This window comes from Coturnix japonica, chromosome 2, assembly GCF_054131305.1.
Source record: "Coturnix japonica strain WE chromosome 2, WE-NBRP24, whole genome shotgun sequence".
NCBI classification, from domain to species: domain Eukaryota; kingdom Metazoa; phylum Chordata; class Aves; order Galliformes; family Phasianidae; genus Coturnix; species Coturnix japonica.
Window position 1 is genome coordinate 82,397,799 of NC_140664.1, and position 21,182 is coordinate 82,418,980.

Here is a 21,182-nt window from a genome sequence, read left to right on the forward strand (position 1 = left end):
TATTAAAGAGGATATTTTCTATTTATTTTCTAACAGTTTATCTGTGATAAACTTATACATTGAGGTACATTTCTAAAAACTTTTTTACAGTTTTTTTCTACTATATTTCATAAAAAGAGCTCCAAGTGTTTTTTGAAAACACAAAAATCATCAGGCTGACCTAGCAAGATAGATAAATGTAAAAAGAAAACCTTCTTAAATACTTAAGAATAAAAAACAGATTTTATTTATTTTTTTATTTTTAAGATAAATGTTACTTTTCGAAGACATATCATTTTGCAAAATGAATCAAAATGTGTTTGAATAGGGTAATTTCCTGTATACATCTGTAGTGAGATGCATCTCATAGTCTCGTGCGAGTTGGAAGGGACCTTAGAGATCATTGAGTCCAACCCCCGGGATTCGAGCCTTCCTGTGTAGCAGAGCGGCACTTCTACCACTTGCGCCACAGGGTGATTCAAACGCGGGCCTCCAATGTTGCAACGCGGCATTCCTACCACTGCACCACTGGGGCACACATCTGCAACAGGTAACAGGAATTTCTGTATTTTAAGTGTTCCAAGTGAGTTCAGTCAGCCATTTGGGATACAGAAAACATTGTCTGTGTAGTTAGTGTTTTGAAGAAAAGAATATTTGAAGTATCATACAAGCAAGGTTTTAAATCTGTATATCTCCCAGAAAGGCTGATCAAAATCCATCTATAATTATAAAATCATAGAAATATAGAACACACTAGGCTGGAAGAAACCAGTGGTTTAAAGTCTGAAAATGTAACATTTAATCTTGTTGCTCTGTATAAATACCAACACGACAGGAAACAACAGACATTATCTGGAATCATAGCTCTAAATTCATGGTCCTTCACTATCCAAGGTACAGAGTGCGTTCTTCCTAATGATGAACACCCTTCCCAGCAGGATTTTACAATGAGTACTGCAGAATAATGTGAGCTGAAACTACAGCTCATTTCACATTTTAATTGTACAAAAGATAAGAAGCATAATTGCAGAGGATGCACAGTGTTATACTAGCTATGAATTCAGTTTTGTTTGTCAGTATTATCTGAAAGAGGATAGTGGAGAGTGGAGGTCTGGGACTTTGGCTTACCTCTAACAAATAAGAGTGGCTTCTATGTGATTATAGCTTTTAACATCACAACTAGCTCATCACCACATCTCCTGTAATTCTGTTTTGAAGTTTGGCAGGCACAACCTACTCAGCCAACAATGCAGACTGCCCCATAAGCATTCAAGCATTTATTTTTAGATGTAAGATGAGTAAAGTTTAGATTAATAAATAACCACTGTCTGCCTTTTGGGGTGGGTCGGTACATTAACTTTTAGAGTAGTGAGATTGAAATTTCAAGTGCCTGAAGTTAAATTGTAAAACTTCAGCACCTACAATTCAGACATGATGATGAGAACAATAATCATTTTTTAAAAGAGCTCTGGGAGTAATATTCTTCATCAAGCAGAGAAGCAGAACTTTTGTCCATTGCTTGAAATGCCTCATACCCTTAATCACATTTCCTACTTGCCAAAGTGGTAGTTTGTGCTGAAATCCCAATAGTGGCTTGTATCTTTTCAGAGATTAAAACTGATTCACAAATCACTGCAGTGTTACTACAGCTTTTGTGTGTGTGTGTGTGTTAGTGAAGAATTCATTCAACTAAAAATTCAATTCCAGATATCTCATAACTATTTAACATGTAGCTGGTTATGCACACAGAAATGTTCTAGGATAGGTTTTTACACAATAGACCCATTTATATGAAAGAGTCGTCTTCTTTTAATTTCCCTAAGAAATGGTTGTATTCTGTTTGGGATATATGCTTGTCTTTCAGTCACACTTTATAATAGTGCTTAATGTTACGTAAAATAAATAGATTTTCATTTATCAGGAATGATCATATAAGGGAAACTGAGAAGGAAAAAATATTCCAGGAGTCCGGCAGCTGTCTTCAGAAAGTTGCATGTAATCCATGCTCCTATGAATAATTAAATCTCTGAAATAAAAAAGTTTATCAACAGTGTCCTTTACAAAATTCCTAAAAACTGAACAGTACTGATTTGAACATTCCTTGCACAAAAACATGAATCTTCCACAGCATCTTTAAATGTCTGTTCCACGCAGTTCTGGAAAAAGAGGCTTTCTTGTTTGGATCTGCTCATCAGACTCAAAATGTGTTATGTGGATTAGAATGGTTTAGGTTAACTCAGGATCATGGTTTTTTGTTTGTATGTTTTGGGATCCATACTGTAAGTTTTCAGTAAGTCAAACAAATGAGGAAAATCAGATATTTGCACAACCATAAGTTACAAGGTGCCTTCCATAATATTATAAAATATTGTTTTGAATAAGCAGTGTTTTGTAATTCTTTCAGTCCTTGTGATTGTCATTTGACTACTTCTTGACTGTAGTCCATAGTTCTTTAAAATGAATGACTTTAAGGAATTTGAAGAATTTGTTACACTGCTTTCTGTGGTTTAGATTGGTACAGTTTGGTGTTCTGATGAATGCTACATTTCTGAGCTATGTGTATTTTTTTGTCAATACTAGTGATAGTAGAAGATTTCTTATCATACAGAGCACCAAAGACCACCACACACTGGAGCTGTCTTACAACAGCATCTACAACTTCAATTATGAAGGCTCATGTTTCCCTTTAATCATGGCAAATCTAAGGAGTGTTGGATTTCTGTGTTGACCAACATTATAGAATAGAAGAGAGAACAGGACAGGGGTTTAAATCTTCTGCTTTTTCCTGATATTGAGAACATGATGCTAAGAAAAACTTTACCTGAAATCCTGAAACAGAGACATACTTTGTGCGGTATGCTTTGTCTTTGACCTTTTGGTGAATAATGTAATTCTATTTATGCACTTCCCTAGTGAGACAGTGATGTTTTCTGTGTCTCGAAGGGCTTTTCTTAAGGAAATTTCTTGTCGGTCCTGAGTCTGGAAGCACACTGTCCACAAATTTGACTGCTGTGAAGAATGTAGAACAATGAGTAAGTACACTGAAAGATACGGAAGGGTCCTATCTATAGATACTAAGCTTTTATGGTGTCACTGGCAAAACTTTCTTTTTTTGACAAGATTGGCCTGTGTGGCAGCAGAGTTGCAGACACCAGATGGGAATCCCCTCTCTCAAAAGGGTAAGAGAGTCCTTTGGAAAAGCTAGCTGGGCACGCTGGCAGGGATTTCAAGTGTAAAGGGGGAAGGAGGTGACAGTTAGGAGGCATTGCTCTCTATGTCAAAAAAGGGATAACTCATGAAGAACTGTGCCTGAAGTCAGAACCCTATGAGTGAAAGCTAGAGACTGAAGCAACAAAGGGAGCCTTGTGGTTGATATTTACTACAGGCTGCCTGGTCATGCAGAGCATGTTGATGAAGCCTTCTTCCTCCAGCTACAGCAGCCACTGTATTCACAGGCTTTTGTCCTGCTGGAGGACTTCAGCTACCCTGACATCTTCTGGAAAAGTGACACAGAAAGATGTAGACAATCCAGGAGGCTCCTGGATTGCATCAAGAATAATTTCTTGAGTCAAATAGGAGAAAGCCCCCCACTGGAAGGGGATGCAGTACTGGACCTGTTGCTCATGAATGCAAGTGAACTGACTGGTGACATCAGTACTGGAGACTACCTAGGCTGTAGAGACCAGGATTTCAAACTCCTGAGGGTTTTGAGACAGACAGAGAGTAAAATCAGGATGCTGAATTTTAGAAAATCCAAATTCCAGCTCTTCAGGCAGTTAGTCAACAAAACACCCTGGGAAACTGTCCTCAGGGAGAAGGGAGTGGAGCAGAGCTTCAAGATATTTCAAGATATTTTAGGAAGCTTACCTTGGGGCACAAGAGCTCTCCATCCTCAGGTGTAGGAAGTCAGGAAGAGAAGGCAAGAGACTGCCATGGCTGAACCAGAACCTGCTGATCAAACTGGAGAGCAAGAAGAAAAGGCACAGGCAATGGAACCATGGACAGGTAAGCTGGGATGACTACAGGGATGCTGTAAGGATGAGGTAAGGAAAATAAAGGCTCAGCTGGAACTGGATTTGTCAAGGGGTGCAATGAAAGATAAGGATGTCTTCTGCAGGTACATCAGCAAGAAAAGGAAAGTCCAAGAAGTCATACCCCTACCCAGTAAGCAATACTGGCAGGCTGGTAACAACAGGCAAGGAGAAGGCTGAGGTACTCAACAACTTTTTTCCTTAGTCTTAACTGGTAACATCTCTTCCCACAGCCCTTGAGCAAATGGGTTGGAAAGTGGAAACTGGTGGGGCAGTGTCACTCCAGCTGAAGATCAAATTTGTGACTGCCTGAGGAATCTGGCTATTCATAAGTCTATGTGTCCAGATGAAATGCATCTCAGAGTCCAAAGGGAATTGGCTGCTGTAATCACCAAGCCACTCTAAATGATGTTTGAAAACTCAGGGTAGTTATGCGAAGTCCCTGGTGACTGGAAAAAGGCAATGTCACATCCGTTTTTAACAAAGATAGGAAGGATGACTCAGCCTTACCTCTGTGAAAGGAAGAATCATGGAACAAATCCACCTGGAATCTATTTTAAGTCATGTGGAAGAGGGAGAAGTAATATCAGAGAGTGAGATTGTCCAGCTTGGCTTTACAAAGGTCAGGTCCTACCTGACCAACCTAGTAGTCTAGTTGAACTAGATGACCTTTAAGTGTTTCTTTGAACTCAAATGATTCAATATTTCTATGAGTCTATGCTTAATGTTTTGTTTAATAATATTGTATTGTCAACTTATAAAGTAAATATAAAGTTGTATGTACTGTTAGATCAATAACAAATGCAACTGCTACACTGGAGAGTTCTAATGTGATATTAGAAAGAATAATAATAATAATAATAATAATAATAATAATAATAATAATAATAATAATAAGAAAACAGAATGCAGACAGTTGGGCTATTACACTGAGAGAAGAAACTTGATAGAAGAGAGTCATGCCTACCACTATTTTTAAATGGGTGCTTTTACAACTTCCCTATGTTTAAAATGATGTTATGGTTTGAATTTATTCTGTTTGCTAATCAATAAATAGTACTGATTAAATAGATTTATATAAATGTAAAATGATTGAATAAATAAATATAAATATAGTTCTGTGATTCTGTCTGGATATGTTTGGTAGCAACAAACATCATTTCTCTTCAGTTATGACTTTACAGATTTTTTGCTAATTAGCTTCCAGTTGATCCTTTTATGAAATAATAAAGGCATCTATGTGCTGTTTTGGCTGTACGTAAAGGCTCTGAAGAGGACTGGAGATCCATTACTCCTCATGCTGTACAAAAAATGCTACCTACAGCATACTACATAGTATTGTGACACAACAGGATTAGATTTTGGTGATACTGAGTTCTGAGGTCATCCAGACTGCATCTGCTCATGGTTTCAAATGGACTCTGATCAGGTCTCTTGAATTAAACACCTTCGTATTAGCAGCTGTGATGTACTGTGTGCACATCTAGAGCATGTCTTCCATTTTAGTTTTATCTATAAAAAATCCAGTTTACATAGTTTGAGTGATTCACTTATTTGCTTACTTCAGCACAGTAAGTGGGGACAATTGAAAGATTTTCTTCATAAGTGCACCCCTGAGACAAATTAAAATGCTAGTGCAGAAGCACTTCTATCTTATCCACAAAGGCAAGCATACAGTGATATTCTAAGAGGGAAACATCTGTTTATACAGCTTGTATATCATAAAGTGAGGGTTAAACGGAATATCAGAGTTAATGTTTTTTCATTAGGAGCAGATACATATATTCTGTTCTTACTGAAGAATTGTCTAATCTGGCTTCTAGAGCTTTCAAACATAGGTCTCTTAAGTGTCTCTAGTAAATAAATAAATAAATAATTTGCTTACCATTAAGCAAAGCTTACCATTCCTACTGAGCATGAGCTCAGTATGAAGACAGGGCACTCTTAACTTGAATATCTGCACTGTTTTCTGCTGCCAGCTGTTTGCTCCATGTTGTAGCTTTTATGAGAATGAGTCATTTCTACAGCAGGGATGAGATGCTGAGAGAGACCAGAAAGCCTGGCTGAGACTTCCTGAGAGTTACAGCAGTCAGCCCTGTGCGAGCCATCTCCACCAAGTTCATCCACCAAAAACCATGGTGTCCCTTGCTGTATGTACAGTTCAATACTCCTTATCCTGTTCCTTATTAAAAAAAAAAAAAAAGAAATTAGTCCATTGCCACCTTTTTAAAAAGGCATATTACATTATATTAAGCTGTTATAGCAAGATGCAGATTTGGAAGGGGGTATGGTTGCCTTTGTTCCAGGATTCAAATGAATATTTGCTACAGATCAGATCAAGACCTTATATGAGGACGTGTTATCTCAAGTGTTTTCAAATTCTGTATTTCTTCCACATTTTTTTTTCTTTTTCTGAGCTGATTGTGCTGTCACTTATATTAGCAATTTTACTTGCTTTTATGAGTTTGCATGAGCAGAATACTTTGAGGGGCCAGAAGACACCCATACCATTCCAAGTCCCTAGAGGTAGACATCTATTCTTTAAGGCACTGGTTTGTGGGGTTACTGTCTCTTGTCACTGCTGAAGGCTAGTGCAGTTGGAAGTTGATATTGGAGGCTATACAGAATAATGTAGAAATGATGAGTTAGAACACTGAATGAAGCAGATGATATTTTGCATTTTAATCAAAGTAAATGTCTAGAGTAAAATTCTGTGGATCCTTTGATCTTGAAGTAGGAGGAAAGCCTTCAAAGCAACATTTCAATTAAATTTAAAAAAAATCAGCACCTTTCGCAGAGTATCATATTGCATTATGGTTGTGTACAAGTCAGTGCTGTGTTCTGAGGTTATTTACACATATACCATGTTTCAGTCTAATCCAAGTTTTCTCTTAAGATATTTGTAGATTTTAACTAGGGGAATATAAAAAAAAAAAAAACAAAAAAAAACCACATGATGATAAATACATAAAAACCTGGATATAAAAGTCAACATAATTGACAGTTGTATGGAAGACTGTTCTGTATCCTTGAGAGATTTAGCCACTACACTGTAAATAGGTGGAAGAGATCTGATGCAGGCAAAACAAACTTTAGAAGTGCTGTCATCATTCTCTCCAAATCTCTCTTCTTTGAAATATCACCATATTAATGATAGTTAGTTACTAAAATTTTGTAATTGAAGCATATAGCTGTATTTTAAATTAAATTAAAATTGTTACTGTACAAAAGATCCTGTCAAACCTATTTCTGTCAATCAAAACCCAAAAGATTTAAATTGGTACTAGCATACAACAAAATTTTATCCATGTAAAGATGCCTGAATGAACACTGAATCAAATCATTTCTAATCATGTCCTACATTTAGTAAAAATAAAGTATCCTCTATTTACCAGCTGAGCATTTAATGAAAAGAAACTAAAGTTTTTTTTTAATTGACATTCAATATGGATGGCATTTATTTCACACTAATTTTTCTTCTATGTAATGCTGAAGTTATCCTATTACTACATTCTAAATGAATCATTAGTTGACATTTGAAGAACTGATATGTGAAATTCCACCTCATGAAAAGAATCAAAGAATAAAATAATAGAAGTACATTATGACAAACTTTCTCCTGTTTTTGTGTTTGTTTGTTTTTTTATATGATATCCATCGTTTTTTACATTGAATTTTTTAGGTCACCATTTCAAGACTTCCGACATATCTTCAGAATCTACCAGGAGCTCTTTAGGGTTGCCTAAAAATACATTTCCTGGTAATCTTTCATGTGACACTGAAGTGATGCTGTCAAAAGACATGCAGCTGATAATAACAAGTGCTGTTCAGCTAAACATCATGATAATCATCAAGTTTTATTAGAATTACAACGCTAGGAACTAATTCCAGTATATAACTGACTTCACTCAAAGTGATCAGAATAATTAGCCTTCTCTTTGAATATGTTTATCTGGATATTTTGATTATTCTGAAACCATACTACAGATTAATAAATGAATAACAACTCTTCATAACTCTGGGGTTAACTTTATTTGCTCAAGCTTTTAAAACTTCAGTGCACCGGATGCGGCTAACATTTATTTTTTCATAATTACATAGAAGTAGATATTTACTCTGTTGGGGCAAACACCTTAACACATACAGCGCTGTTGCCAACATTCTCTGATTCACATAGCATTTTGATATCAGAAAGATTCTTTCTTTGGCATGGCTAACTCCACCTCCTTGCAAAACACAAACTAACTCAACCAAATAATGTTTTAGGAGTTCTTCCAGCATATTGTGTTAGAGGATACATTGTTGTTTTTATCTCCCACAGCCTAGACATGATGGATATACAAGCAGCATTAAGTCCCTGTTGAGTCATGGCCTAGAAAGTTAACAAGTAGTAAAAATGAGAAAAGCAAAACTCAAAGCTAAGTTTTCTGTTTGCTAAGTTTCATAAGTTCAACTGTCATATTAGTAAGAAAAAAAAAAAAAAGAAAAAAAAAAAAACAATTCATAGACTTGAAAATGGAAAGAAAAAAAAATCACCCTCAAGAGGTGTATTTCTTAAATAGATGTATATTAAGCTTGCAATTTGCTAATTGGATCATGTGCTTCTCTTTCTGCATTATTTCCAGCAGTTGCTTTACCAGGCTACTCCTTTATGTGCATGTTGGGTATACCCCATTAGCTATTTCAAGCTCCTCATTTGCTTTAGAAGTGCAACCTCTGTAAAGATTATCACAGCCCTGGGACTGTGTAAGCAGCTGGATGTCTTTATAAATAAATAAATAGCCTAAATTAATAAAAATAAATAAAATAGATAATTATGCAATACTAACAGAGGCTTTATTAGCTTAGCCAGATTGCCTGCCCTTAGTGGCTTAACTCTGTCTGACCCCAGCAGGAGGGGACTGGGAAAAAGAGGAAAACAAAATAATTGCTTTGCTGATTTCCAAGATAAATAATTATCTGAAAAACACACAGCTGTATGTTTCCTATGCTCTTATAATCCATGAGGGAGACAGGGATAGCCAGGAAAAAGGGACAAATTAATTAATTTACAAGAAAGACTCTGAGAGACAAAAACATTGTGAGTAATGTTTTTGGAAAAATCCTTTGACTCTCTCTAAACTCTTAGCTTTGCTTTATAAAGCATTTGCTGCATAAGGAAGAAGAAACAAGAAGTATTTTTCCACAACACCGTGTATCCCATTTTGCTAGAAAAATTATCTCAACACTTAGTATACTGTTCTTCAGATGAAATGAGAATATGTACATGGTTCAGCCTAACAAAAACTGTCCTGAAAGTCAGATTCCATACCACCAGAACTGCAGGCACTGAAAATCAAATAGCGTTGTTCCAGAGGTACCAGAAATAGGTCTGATTATGCACTAAGTGTGAGACATACAACAGGTCTTAGTTGTATGCACAGCAAATGGATTTGCGAAAAGCTGCTATTGCTCAAAAATTACAGCAGAGAATGAGAGTGTTTCTCTTGTAGGCATGGTTTCTTCAGGCCTATGAGGTCAGAATGGGTTTGAATTGGTTTGCAACAGAAATAACCAACCAGAACTGACCAGAACCGACCTGAGCTGTTTGGAACTGTCCCCTACATCAAATATTTGTTGGTTGCATATCAACTATTAAAATATAATTCTTTTTAAATGTTAACTTTTCTCTATGTTATTTCCAAACAATAAATATTGTAATTTTGTGCTCATTCAATTACCCCATGTAATACATATAGGTACATATTGGAATTAAAATGTCATGAGCTATAATAAATGTGATCCCCTGTGACTGTGTTAAAGATTTACATGTTCAGCTTCCTGTATTATTTCTGGGAAACAAAACAAAACAAAACAAAAAATTCAAACCAACACCACCACCATCAACAAAATCTACCATTTTCGAGTCCACTTTTAAAACTATATTAGTTGTAAACTTTATAATAAAATAGAACATTTATTAGATACAATGGGCTCTGCTAGATAATACTGAAAGAATGATAAACCAATTTCAGAAAACCTGTTCTGAAAATTAGATATATATATTCAGTTAGTCTGTAACTGATGATCCATGGAAAAAAAAATAAAAACTTAACTTCTCATGAAAATATAAGCTTTACATACTAGCTGTTGTAGAAGATGTTAGATATGGATTACTACAGTTGAAAATGTGGAAATACTATTTTTCATATTCCATATTTACAACTTATCTATCTAAAGGATGACTTAGAATGCTTGCTTTAATAAAGCCCGGTTTATATATCACCATTTCTTCTTCCTTTTGTATAATAAGTCTGAATTACTTGTAGCTTATAAGTAAAAAATATATGTAAACTATTATCAGTAGACAGCTAAGAACTGGTCTGTGTGTGACCATCAGGCATCTAAGTCACTTTCAGCATTTTCTAGCAGGCTGATTGTTGCTATTCATTTCCTTCACCTTACAGTGTCAATTTTTTGCATAGAAATAGATATAGATTCAGCTGTGGTGTTTCACATGACTACCATTGCAAGACTGGTCTGTGCTGTCTGGTGCTGCCAGGCTCTATGTGCTCAGTCTGTGTCTGCAAATGCTGCTGGCAAGAAAGTCAATGTCCATGATGTAGGAACCAAAAATTGAAAGGTATCATGAACTCCACCATGAGTACCTCCATGAAAGTACTCCTTCTGGCTCATGCTCTATCAATACATATTTGTTCCTGAAAATAATTTTTGTGTTGGAGGAAAATGATGCTGGTGTAGGAAGGAGTCTGGTCATGGTGGTTTGGGGAAGATAATCCAGTCATTACTCCACAGAAAGGATGTTGATCAGTTTTGAAGTATTCCTAGGGCTTATAATACAAATATTGGGAAAGAGGATGAGGCCTAAAACCAACTCCCAGCCACTGTGCCTTTTATTTGAGTTTACTTTCAGCTTTTGTATTTGTGAGACTAGTTCCGCCTGTCCTGTTCTCTTATTTGGGATACTGCCTGCTTTAAGGTGCAAAGTGAATGTCTTGGTGATATGCAAATACAATTTTGACAATTTACATGTAGAAGATAAACTAAAAAATAATTAGCTCCCTTTTCAGTGACTAGCAGGGCATCAGAAATGCATGCCCTGGCAGAAGGGGAGACTTGGCAATATGTGTCTTTGGAAAAGTGCATGATGTTTCAAGTCAAAGCACTCAAAGCATCTCACTTGCCAGCTAGGTTGCTTTTGGCCAACCAGCTCAAGTTCAGACTTCAGCACCTTGAGAACCTAACTCTTCCGCCTGTGAGAGGAACAAAATTCATTCAAAAATCAAAATATATTAAATGGATGAGCAATTTAGGGAAAGACGAAGGCTGCTAATATGTTGAAAAGTAGTATTTCTTTCAAAAAGAAAAAGGTAGACTGAGGTTTTCATGTTGGAAAGACAGTAAGATCCTGCAGAGATGAATGGAGACAATTGTATGGATACCAGGTAGGTGCTGCACTATGCAGCGTGGGAAATCTGCGTGACATTTTGTCAATGTAACTGTTCCAAAAGGCACAGACCTCACCTTTTCTTCCACAGTGGGAAGAGTCCACCGGTGGTCATCAAGTGCTCACATATCAGGTAGCTTCTGTCCTTTATTCTGGTAGGAGACTGTATTTCTCTAGCTGGGTTTTTCTGATCTTTTTGGTGAATACCCAATGTGTGCTATGTAAAGAAATTTAGACTCAAATTTGTTGAGTAGGCACTGCTTCCACTGTTGTTATACTGAATCTGGACTACAGACTTCTCTAACCTGTACCATTTTTCATCCTGTAGATCCAGAAAATTGGGAGAGTAACTTCAGGCACTTGGTTAATTGAGTCCAACTCATTTCAGTGGCATTTGTTTTTGTTCATTTGTTCATTGTTAATAGAATCATAGAATCATTATCTTTCTTTCCTTTAGAATTTGTCTTTAATCTGACTCTCCCTTGTGTTAAAAATGGGATCAGCCTATTGACTTTAAAAATACTTATTTTTAGTCAGTAATTTTGAAACTATTGATTTTGAAAAAGATATTGATAATTTTGAAAAAGAAATTCAATTTCTGTCTTCTTTAGGAGATAAAAGGAACATCTCGGTGAATATTGTTTGCTTCTTTGTTATTCAGTAGACTGTAGCAGAAGCAAACTTGTACGGCCAACCACCACAGAGCTAATATTTTTGTAATGTTAGCTGCAAACCCATCAACACTACTGTTTATCATCATGTGGAAGGATGTGGGGAAAAAATGAAAGCCAAGTCTTCCAAATGAATAACTTCATCTTGGGTCACCTTTCTGTCCATGAAGCACCTTTCAATAAGACACTCCTGAGATAAGCTAGAAAAAGTCCATGAGAGTTAATTTCAGATTATGAATATCCTTTGAAGCATCCAAATTTTCACTACAGAAAAGCTTCAGCCATTATTTGCATGTAGTATTCCGTGGATATTCTTGAAACCATGTCAGATGGTCTCCAAATACAGAACAATTCTTGAAACAAAGATGTGGAGAATCTTCCTCCCTGTATTGTTTTTTCACATAGATTGCCTTGTCTCTCATTCACTCAAAATAAATATTGCAAATTCTAATGTTCATATTCACATAAGATATAGGAAATATTAATTCTTCAAATCTGAATGGAAAACCTTGATGTGTGGACATTTATTTTGCTGGAAAATGTAGTTTGAGCTCTATTTTCATTTTGGGACAATAGAGATGGGTAAATTGCTTATCAACCATCAGGAAGGACAAGAGTTTTCTGTGGAACAGTTGCCACTAAAAATGATTTTTCCGTTTTCTCTCTTTCTGTCTTCATATGCGTTACATTGGTAGCTGCTAAGTCAGAGAATAATGCAGATGATTTCACTGGGTATGGTCTGTAGTCACGGTTAAAAAGAGTGCAACAAAGGGAGGTTCTGCCTCCAAGGAGCTTGTGTAGCCAACTGAACTTATTGGAAAGAGAATATTGAAATCCAGATTTCATAGACAACTGATTGAACCAACGCACACTTTCAGTCTGTAATGTGAGCATGAATTCAACCACTGCAGAGCTAACCTTAAAGGAAGCTGCATTATATTTTTTAAAGGCACTTAGAGATTGGTTCATGGACAGATTCAGGATTTGCTTGAACAAACACTTGTTTCAAAGTCAAAATGCATATTTTGCTTGCATAGTTGTCTGTGTACACACAATAACGATAACTCTATCATTTCACAAAACTAGCTCAAAAAATCCTGTCTTCTGCTTTCCCAGGTCTCCTTCTTGTATATGTTAGATTAAATAAATAAATAAATAAATAAAATTGTAAATAATGTATGCATCATAAATTTTTTATAAATATCTTCTGATACAGGACTTCTTATTTCCTTCCCATTTTTCATCACTTGTTACCTGGATGGACGTAAGCATGGAACTGAACATCTTCCTATTTTTTTCTTACCTTATATCCAGTGGAGCAGGAGTTACTACAGTCTGCTAGCAGCACGACTGATGTGCCTGAAATGTCCACCATCACTGATCTATACTGAAATTTTTATTACCTGTGTTTCTTTTCAGGTGCATACGTGCTCCAAGTAAAGGCAACAGATGCTGATGATCCTACCTATGGAAATAGTGCCAGAGTGGTCTACAGCATTCTTCAGGGGCAACCCTATTTCTCCATTGATCCAAAGACAGGTAAACATTTTATCAGCAACACTGGAAGATTTAATCTTCAGATTCCAGTTCATGTTGGCAATATCAGTGAATATGGGCTGCTATATGTTGATAAGGTGAAAAGCTAGTAGATTAACTTTGCAATTAATTTTGTTTTAATTATTGAATGCTGTTCTAATGAATTGCAATCTGTTGTAAAAGCAAAAGAAACACTCTCCTCCAAATAATTCTTTAATATCTAAAATATGTATACACTAAGTAATTTTTCCTGATGTTTTGCCATTTCTTTAGAGCTACAGATTAATCTGCTGCATACATTATAATTTATTATAATTTATTTATTTTTTACTCATGATTCAGTTTTATATCCCAGGTCTTTTTTTTTTCTTTTCCTTTCTTTTCTTTTCTTTTCTTTTCTTTTCTTTTCTTTTCTTTTCTTTTCTTTTCTTTTCTTTTCTTTTCTTTTCTTTTCTTTTCTTTTCTTTTCTTTTCTTTTCTTTTCTTTTCTTTTCTTTTCCTTTCTTTTCCTTTCTTTTCTTTTCTTTTCTTTTCCTTTCTTTTCTTTTCTTTTCTTTTCTTTTCTTTTCTTTTCTTTTCTTTTCTTTTCTTTTCTTTTCTTTTCTTTTCTTTTCTTTTCTTTTCTTTTCTTTTCTTTTCTTTTCTTTTCTTTTCTTTTCTTTTCTTTTCTTCTCTTCTCTTCTCTTCTCTTCTCTTCTCTTCTCTTTTCTTTTTTTTTTTTTTTCCCTTGGCAATTTTAATGCGCTAAACTTACAGCCCAGATTTACCTAGAAATGATTGTTACACTGTATAGGGATAAGGCTGTGAAACAGCTAAATCATCTCCTCTTTTCTTGGGGCATAGAATGGCTGTCTTGTGTTACAGAATGTGTGAGCAGAAAAGGATGATGCATTTAAAGAGACTGAATTATTTTGGAGGTTGGTAGACCTGTTAATTAGATATCTTGTCCTATATTTTTTAATGTCATTCTTGTTTCTATATTTAGCAGTTCAGACAAAGAACCAATATCCTACATGGTGACTGCCAAACATTGTGTCATTCTGAATGTGTTACGGAGATAGTTGTCCACATACCCCTTTCAGCAAATACAGTTTCGCCTTCCAGTAAAGCTGTACCTGAATGTCAGATTGTGTGTTAAAAAGCCTCTCTCCCTGATCAATCAGTAGCTTGGAGGTGAGAGCCACCTAAGGCCATTAGTGCACATTCTCCAACAGGCACATTCCTTTGTCACATGCTCCATTTAGCAGAAGATTGTGTTGCAATTTGCAGTCAGCAACTTTACTTTTAAAACTGAAATGTGACTTCTTAAGTGTCTTGAAGGAGGGAAAAGTATTTACCTTCATGTAGTTCTTTTTTTTTTTTTTTTTTTTTTGGGCTTGTGTGTTGTTGTTGGGTTTTTTTTGTTTTTTTTGTTTTTTTTTTTAAGTATTTCTCTCTTGTGAAGAATGAATAGGTAGTAAACAGTGGTAAAGACATTCACTGAAGCCACAATTTGAGTTCTAGTGCAAGTTTCCCAGGGAAAAAAAAAAAAAAAAAAAAAAAAAGCAATGATTATTAAGGAACAACTTCACCCTGCACACCAGCACTTTAAATGGCTATATTATATCCTCTCATCTATTGCGAGTGGACCATGGGTCATAGGCTGCAGCTGACTATTCTTATAATAACATAGAAATTTAGTGTTTCCATACCTATCTATTAATACTTGTCTTATATTGAAACTTTCCTATAAGAGAGTTTTCTCTAGATCTAACAATGGCTGTAGAGGTAATTTCTTCAGTAAGTGAATAATTTCTTGATTTGAAATCCAGAAGTCCCAGATAGCATTATGGATTCTCAGGTATTTCCAGTGTTTTATTTTATAATTGAAGAGACAGTAAAGTAGTTTTTATTGCAAAGTCTTGCTGCAAAACACTTGACTTGAGTGTGTGTGATAAAAAAAAGGGAAGAAAACCATTTTGATACAAAATGTCAGACCAAACTTGGAACTGCTAGCAAATGGATAAACAATTTTTTCAGTTGCTGGTTTTTGTTGTTGTTGTGTTGTTGTTGTTTTATTTGTTGTGTTTTGTTTTGCTTTGTATTTGCCATCTCTTGCTCCCTCTCTAGTGACAATTTTCAGGCACTCTGTTGTAATTATTTAAAGGACATTAAGAAGTCTGTAATGGATCAGACCAAAGGCTCATGCTACCCTGTATCACGTTTACAAAAGTGATTGTCTGTTTAGATATAGATAAAATAAGGCAAGAAATTAGCTATGCATTCCTGGACTATTCTTATAGTCTCCAACATTTTCTCCTTCCATACTTCTTGGGTGGTTAGTAATGTTTCTGTAACTGGAAATTCTGAAAGTATTTCTCCTCCAAATGTCTGGATCTGTTTAGAAAGGAATAAAGAGTAAAAAAGAGATGATTAAACCATTATTATTAAGTACTAATGGTCAAATCACTGATGAAAAATTTTTATGTGAAATTATATATCTTCAGATATAATCTTTTGTCTAGTCATTTTTGATAGCTAATTTACTCTGATTTGAATTTAGAAATTGTCTCTAGTGATTATGGATTTGAATGTCACAGCTGCCTTTTTGCTCATCTTTTGATGACACTGGCTTTTGCAGTTCTTTGCTGCAGGTAGGCATGACTGTGTAGAAGCAGGAGAGCAAGCTTATATTGCTCTTGCAGGAAGGTTAAATGCATTACCGTGTCTGCTGGAAAGCAGCTGTTGGAGTGGAATATTCTTAGGCCTTAAACTTTATATATGGGGGTTTCTTTGAAATGTTATAAGATTGTTCACCTGATGAAAAATGTAACGAAGATTTCTTTAACATGGAGCACTTCTCTTCAGACAGATGACAGTCTTTCTTTTGTAATGTTCTGTTACTCAGACATCCTTTTCAAAAACTTCTTTCTATCCACTTTTCTAATGTGCTTATATAGTCAATATTCTTACATATATCTGCAGTTCTTTCTTAAGCTCAGTCATTCTGGTCCATATTCTGACCTTAGTTACATTACTGGAATACAGACTGCTTTTGAGAGGAATCTTATCATGAATATTTATACAGGAATTTATTCACAAGAACTATTGATCTTCCACATATATGAATCGTCTTATTGAATTATGTCTGAGTAGCACTGCAGGACATATCTTCTGGATTAGGACCTGTGCTTATTATTATTAGTTGTCAGCAGCCTCATTGAAATAATAATTTTCTGCAAGTTTGACATTTATATTTTTAAAAGATAAAAAGAAAAATTATTTTCTTTGGAATCGGAAAGATCTTTATCATAAAATAGAAGAAATTAAAAGCACATTTTAAAACAAGTATTCAAGTGCATGTAAGACTATTAGACTATCAGACTATATTAGAATAAGCCTTTTGTTCAAAGTTTTCATATTCTTTATGAAACTGAAGATGGAATACTGGGATACCAGAGCCTGTTGTCTTCTCTCCCATGGATTTTACCCCTATTAAAGTTATCTCTTTTGCTGTGTCTACATAACTTCAACTCATCTGTATCCTGCCCATACAAATGGATTCTGTTAGAAACAGCATTTTTGTTCTTTTTTTTTTTTCCCCTAAGCTTTTGAAATACAGTAAGTAGAAGGGAAAATTGCCTATGAACTGTGAATTCAAGAACTATGAAAATTATTCCTTCTTTTTTTACTAATTTTTTATTTTTTTTTCCCCCTGGGAAAAAAAGACCTCTTACAGGAAACAAACAAACAAAGAAAACAGAATACATTTATACTTCAGACAGGAATAAATAGTGGGTAACTGGCAATTTTACTACTAGAATGATAGCAACTTCTTCATTTTCTGAAGACTATCAGGAATATTTTTAACTCAGAAAACCACTCAACTGTACCTAAAGCAGGTATAGTAATCAGAAGACATTCATCTCCTGCTCAAAACACTGGCCATTTTCAGCACTATTTATTGTTATTATGTTTTGCTGGTATAACAAGGGAAGTCTTTAATTGTCACATTTTTTACTTTTTAGAGTCAACATACTTAGGGTGTTATAAAATACTACAGAATGTACAGTCTCCACACTACAAAAAAAAATATGAATTAAGAGATTTAAGAGAAGACATATTAATGTTCAATTTATCTACTTTTTTTTTTTTGTTATGAATATTGCCTTCAACTTTTATTATGAATGGTTCTGTTACTTGTATGATGCCTGTCACAATACCAATTTTTCAGTATGCTACTTAAAAATCACGAGTATGTGCATGAACAAATTTTTACAGTTATTAAGTCTTACAATTCAAGATTTCTGTCTTGAACTAAAAAAAACACTGAACACCATCAACTGTTTTCTAAAACTCAGAAGTATAGAGTTCTTTATAATTGTTCTTAGGTATTTGCTAGTCATATTCTAAATCTATACAGTACAGTAAATGCCATGCTGAGGTGTGAAAAAGTAGTTATTGTTAACCATTGTTATCAGTGTAGAGTGGAGGGAATGGACATTGTTATACAATTTAATATGAATTTATAATCAGTTCCATAAAAAGCAGATTTGGGTCAAAGTTATTTTTAGATTAAGAAAAAAAGTACTATAAGCTAGCAATTCCTATTTTTATTTATTAATATAGAAGCAATTATTTGACAGAAAAAATAAGATTTTTTCTTTAGTCCAGATCCATTAAACCCCCAAGAGTAAAAAACTGCTCTGAAAACAAAACACGTTACTAGAAAATAGCATTTTCTGAAAGCATAATAATTTAGAGAAGAATGCATCAATTGATATAATTTTAATTGCATATGCTACCTGCAGCTACCACCATCTAGCCATTTTCTGAAAAAACTATTGTTTAATTTATATCAATCTGCAATCTAATGCACACTTCTAAAATCACAGAATCACAGAATTGTAGGGGTTGGAAGGGACCTCTAGAGATGGAGTCCACCCCCTCCTGACAAAGCAGGTTCCCTACACCATGTCACACAGGTAGGCATCCAGGCAAGTCTTGAATATCTCCAGAGAAGGAGACTCCACCACCACCCTGAGCAGCCTGTTCCAGTGCTCCGTCACCCTCACTGTAAAGAAGTTCTTCCTCACATTCGTGCGGAACTTCCTATGGTGTAGCTTCATCCCATTACCCCTAGTCCTGTCCCCGTGCACTACTGAAAAGAGACCAGCCTCGCCACTATGGCTCCCACATCTCAAGTATTTATAAACCTGGATCAAGTCCCCCCTCAGCCTTCTTTTCTCAAGGCTAAACAGACCCAGTTCCCTAAGTCTCTCCTCATTGGGGAGATGGAATTTATGACAAAGAATTCATCTTCTATACATTTGCTTTTAAGAGATAGATTTGAGTGCCTAAAACCTCGTATCTTTTTACAATCTCATAAGCTAATCCTATGATCAGTGTCACCTCCTTCTCCATTTTATTTTTCATTTTATACTTCTTCCTTTTATTTTATACCTTCTAAGTGTATTAGAAAAGGGACTATAAAATATGTATTAAGAGTAATTTGAGTAAGGATTATGTTTGTTTACATTTCTTTAAGGAAACTTGTTTCCACTGTATCTTTGTGCTGTATCCAGAAAACTTTCTCAATAAAAGGAGAGTCTTCTAATGAAGACCATCTCTTTTCTACAGAAGGCATATTGTCTTGGCCTACAGTAGCTTCAATGTGTTGACCAGTGAATAGTTTGAAACAATGTAAGATGCAGGCTCTGGAATATACTGTCATCTTTTCCTACACTGCCCTACTCTGCACAAGATAGTGTTCCTTGTCCCTCACATGGTTAACATATGCTCACACTGTTTACATCTCTAGTGAATATACACTATCCTCTTTTGGCCATTTCTGTCCTACTTGGAATGTCACAGTGGTCATTTTGAATAGCTGAACAGGTGGTAAGCACACCTTTTAAATGCTCAAGTGATTTGAGTGTTTCTATTTGAACTGCTGTGGTATCAGTCCTTTAGAAAGAGAGACCTTTCTGGTCTAAGTGATTCAGTGTTAAAATGTAATAGTAGACAACTACAGACCTTTATTTACCTGTTCTTATTCTTTCCCACTTCTTCTTATAGGTGTGATAAGAACAGCTTTGCCAAATATGGACAGAGAAGTGAAAGAACAATATCAAGTTCTTATCCAAGCCAAGGACATGGGAGGACAACTGGGAGGACTAGCTGGAACTACAACTGTAAACATAACTCTCACGGATGTCAATGACAACCCACCCAGATTTCCTAAGAGTATGTTGTATTCCAAATTTATTAATTTTCAAATAAGAATGACTGAAAGTGTAAGATCTTTTATATAAGGACTTGAAATCCAGAAAGAAGAACAGTACATGACAAAAACAAACAAACAAACCAACCCAGAATATACTGTTGTTTTTACAATAATATGAAGTTAAATTTGAAAGTATGAGTTTTGAATGTTTAAAAGAAAATATCATTCCAAAGGATTGTCCTCAGTCTGATGGTTCATGTACACTTTAAAATAGATTGGAAAACTGGATGGTTATCTTCGAATGGCTAGTTATAACCTGAGACTTCAAGGTATAGAAAACCAGAGCAGATTGAGCTCATGCTAGATATTGCTATTGTGATTAATAAGTACAAATTTTTCACATCTTGGCCCAGAAAATTATATCTTTCCTTGAAAATACTTAGACCTTCAGAATAGAGTCTTCTCTAGAAATTTATTACATTTCTTATGCTTTACTTTAAATGATGCTTTTTCAGTGATATGCAATTTTAGAGTTTCATAGTCTGTATGTAATTAGAAAGAGGATTGTCACTTATTGCTCTTCTTCAGTTCACTGAAGGCTTGTGTGTTCCCTATCTTTGAAATGTAGACACTAAACAAGTATAAGTTTTGATAACAACTACACCAAAAAATTTGGCTGCAAAAAGTTGTTACTAAGGCAATAATGTTAGAACATTAGTGTGAATTTACAGTTATATCAAGTCATCATTTTACTTGATGTATTACATGTTCTTCTTATGTAACAAACCATATTTGAAAATTCACACTACTCTTTCTTATATTAAACAAACAAACAAACAAACAAGCAAACAAAAAACTCATTTTCCTTCCCTCATTGTGAAAATGTACTGCATTTTTGCAGAAATGTAAGAGCGAACACTCTAAGATCCGTCTGATCCTGTCTTCAGTCTCATATAATGACATCTGGGGAATATACATAAGAACAGGCCAAATACGTAATAATAATCCCTAACATTTCCTCTGTTCCTAAAGATTTTCAGCCAAGATGATGTCTTTGTAATTAACAACCTTCAGTATTTTTTTCTTACAGCAAATTTCAATTGTCTTGTGTGTATGTAAAATTGAAAGTCCACAGCATTCTAAACTATCAAGTTCCTCAGATTACGCGCATATTTCACAACAAACAGCTTTCTCTCATTTTGTTTGAGTTCTGCCCCACATATCTATCTGCACACTTACATCTTCAAATAATTTAGGCAGTGTTGCAAAATATAACTTTTATTTAGACTAGCTGTGCTTATTTTTATTTATTT

The 21,182-nt window shown here is 35.0% G+C and overlaps 1 protein-coding gene across 3 annotated transcripts in view; it reads left to right on the forward strand.

Annotated features, from left to right (window-relative positions):
• CDH12 (cadherin 12) overlaps window positions 1–21,182 on the forward strand; it is a 510,555-nt gene that overhangs the window by 430,911 nt on the left and 58,462 nt on the right. For all 3 annotated transcript variants that reach the window (XM_015854453.3, XM_085537824.1, XM_085537823.1), the window contains 2 exons: window positions 13,548–13,667; window positions 19,722–19,889. In XM_015854453.3, coding sequence (XP_015709939.2) covers window positions 13,548–13,667; window positions 19,722–19,889 — 288 coding nt within the window. The remainder of the gene's footprint in view (window positions 1–13,547; window positions 13,668–19,721; window positions 19,890–21,182) is intronic.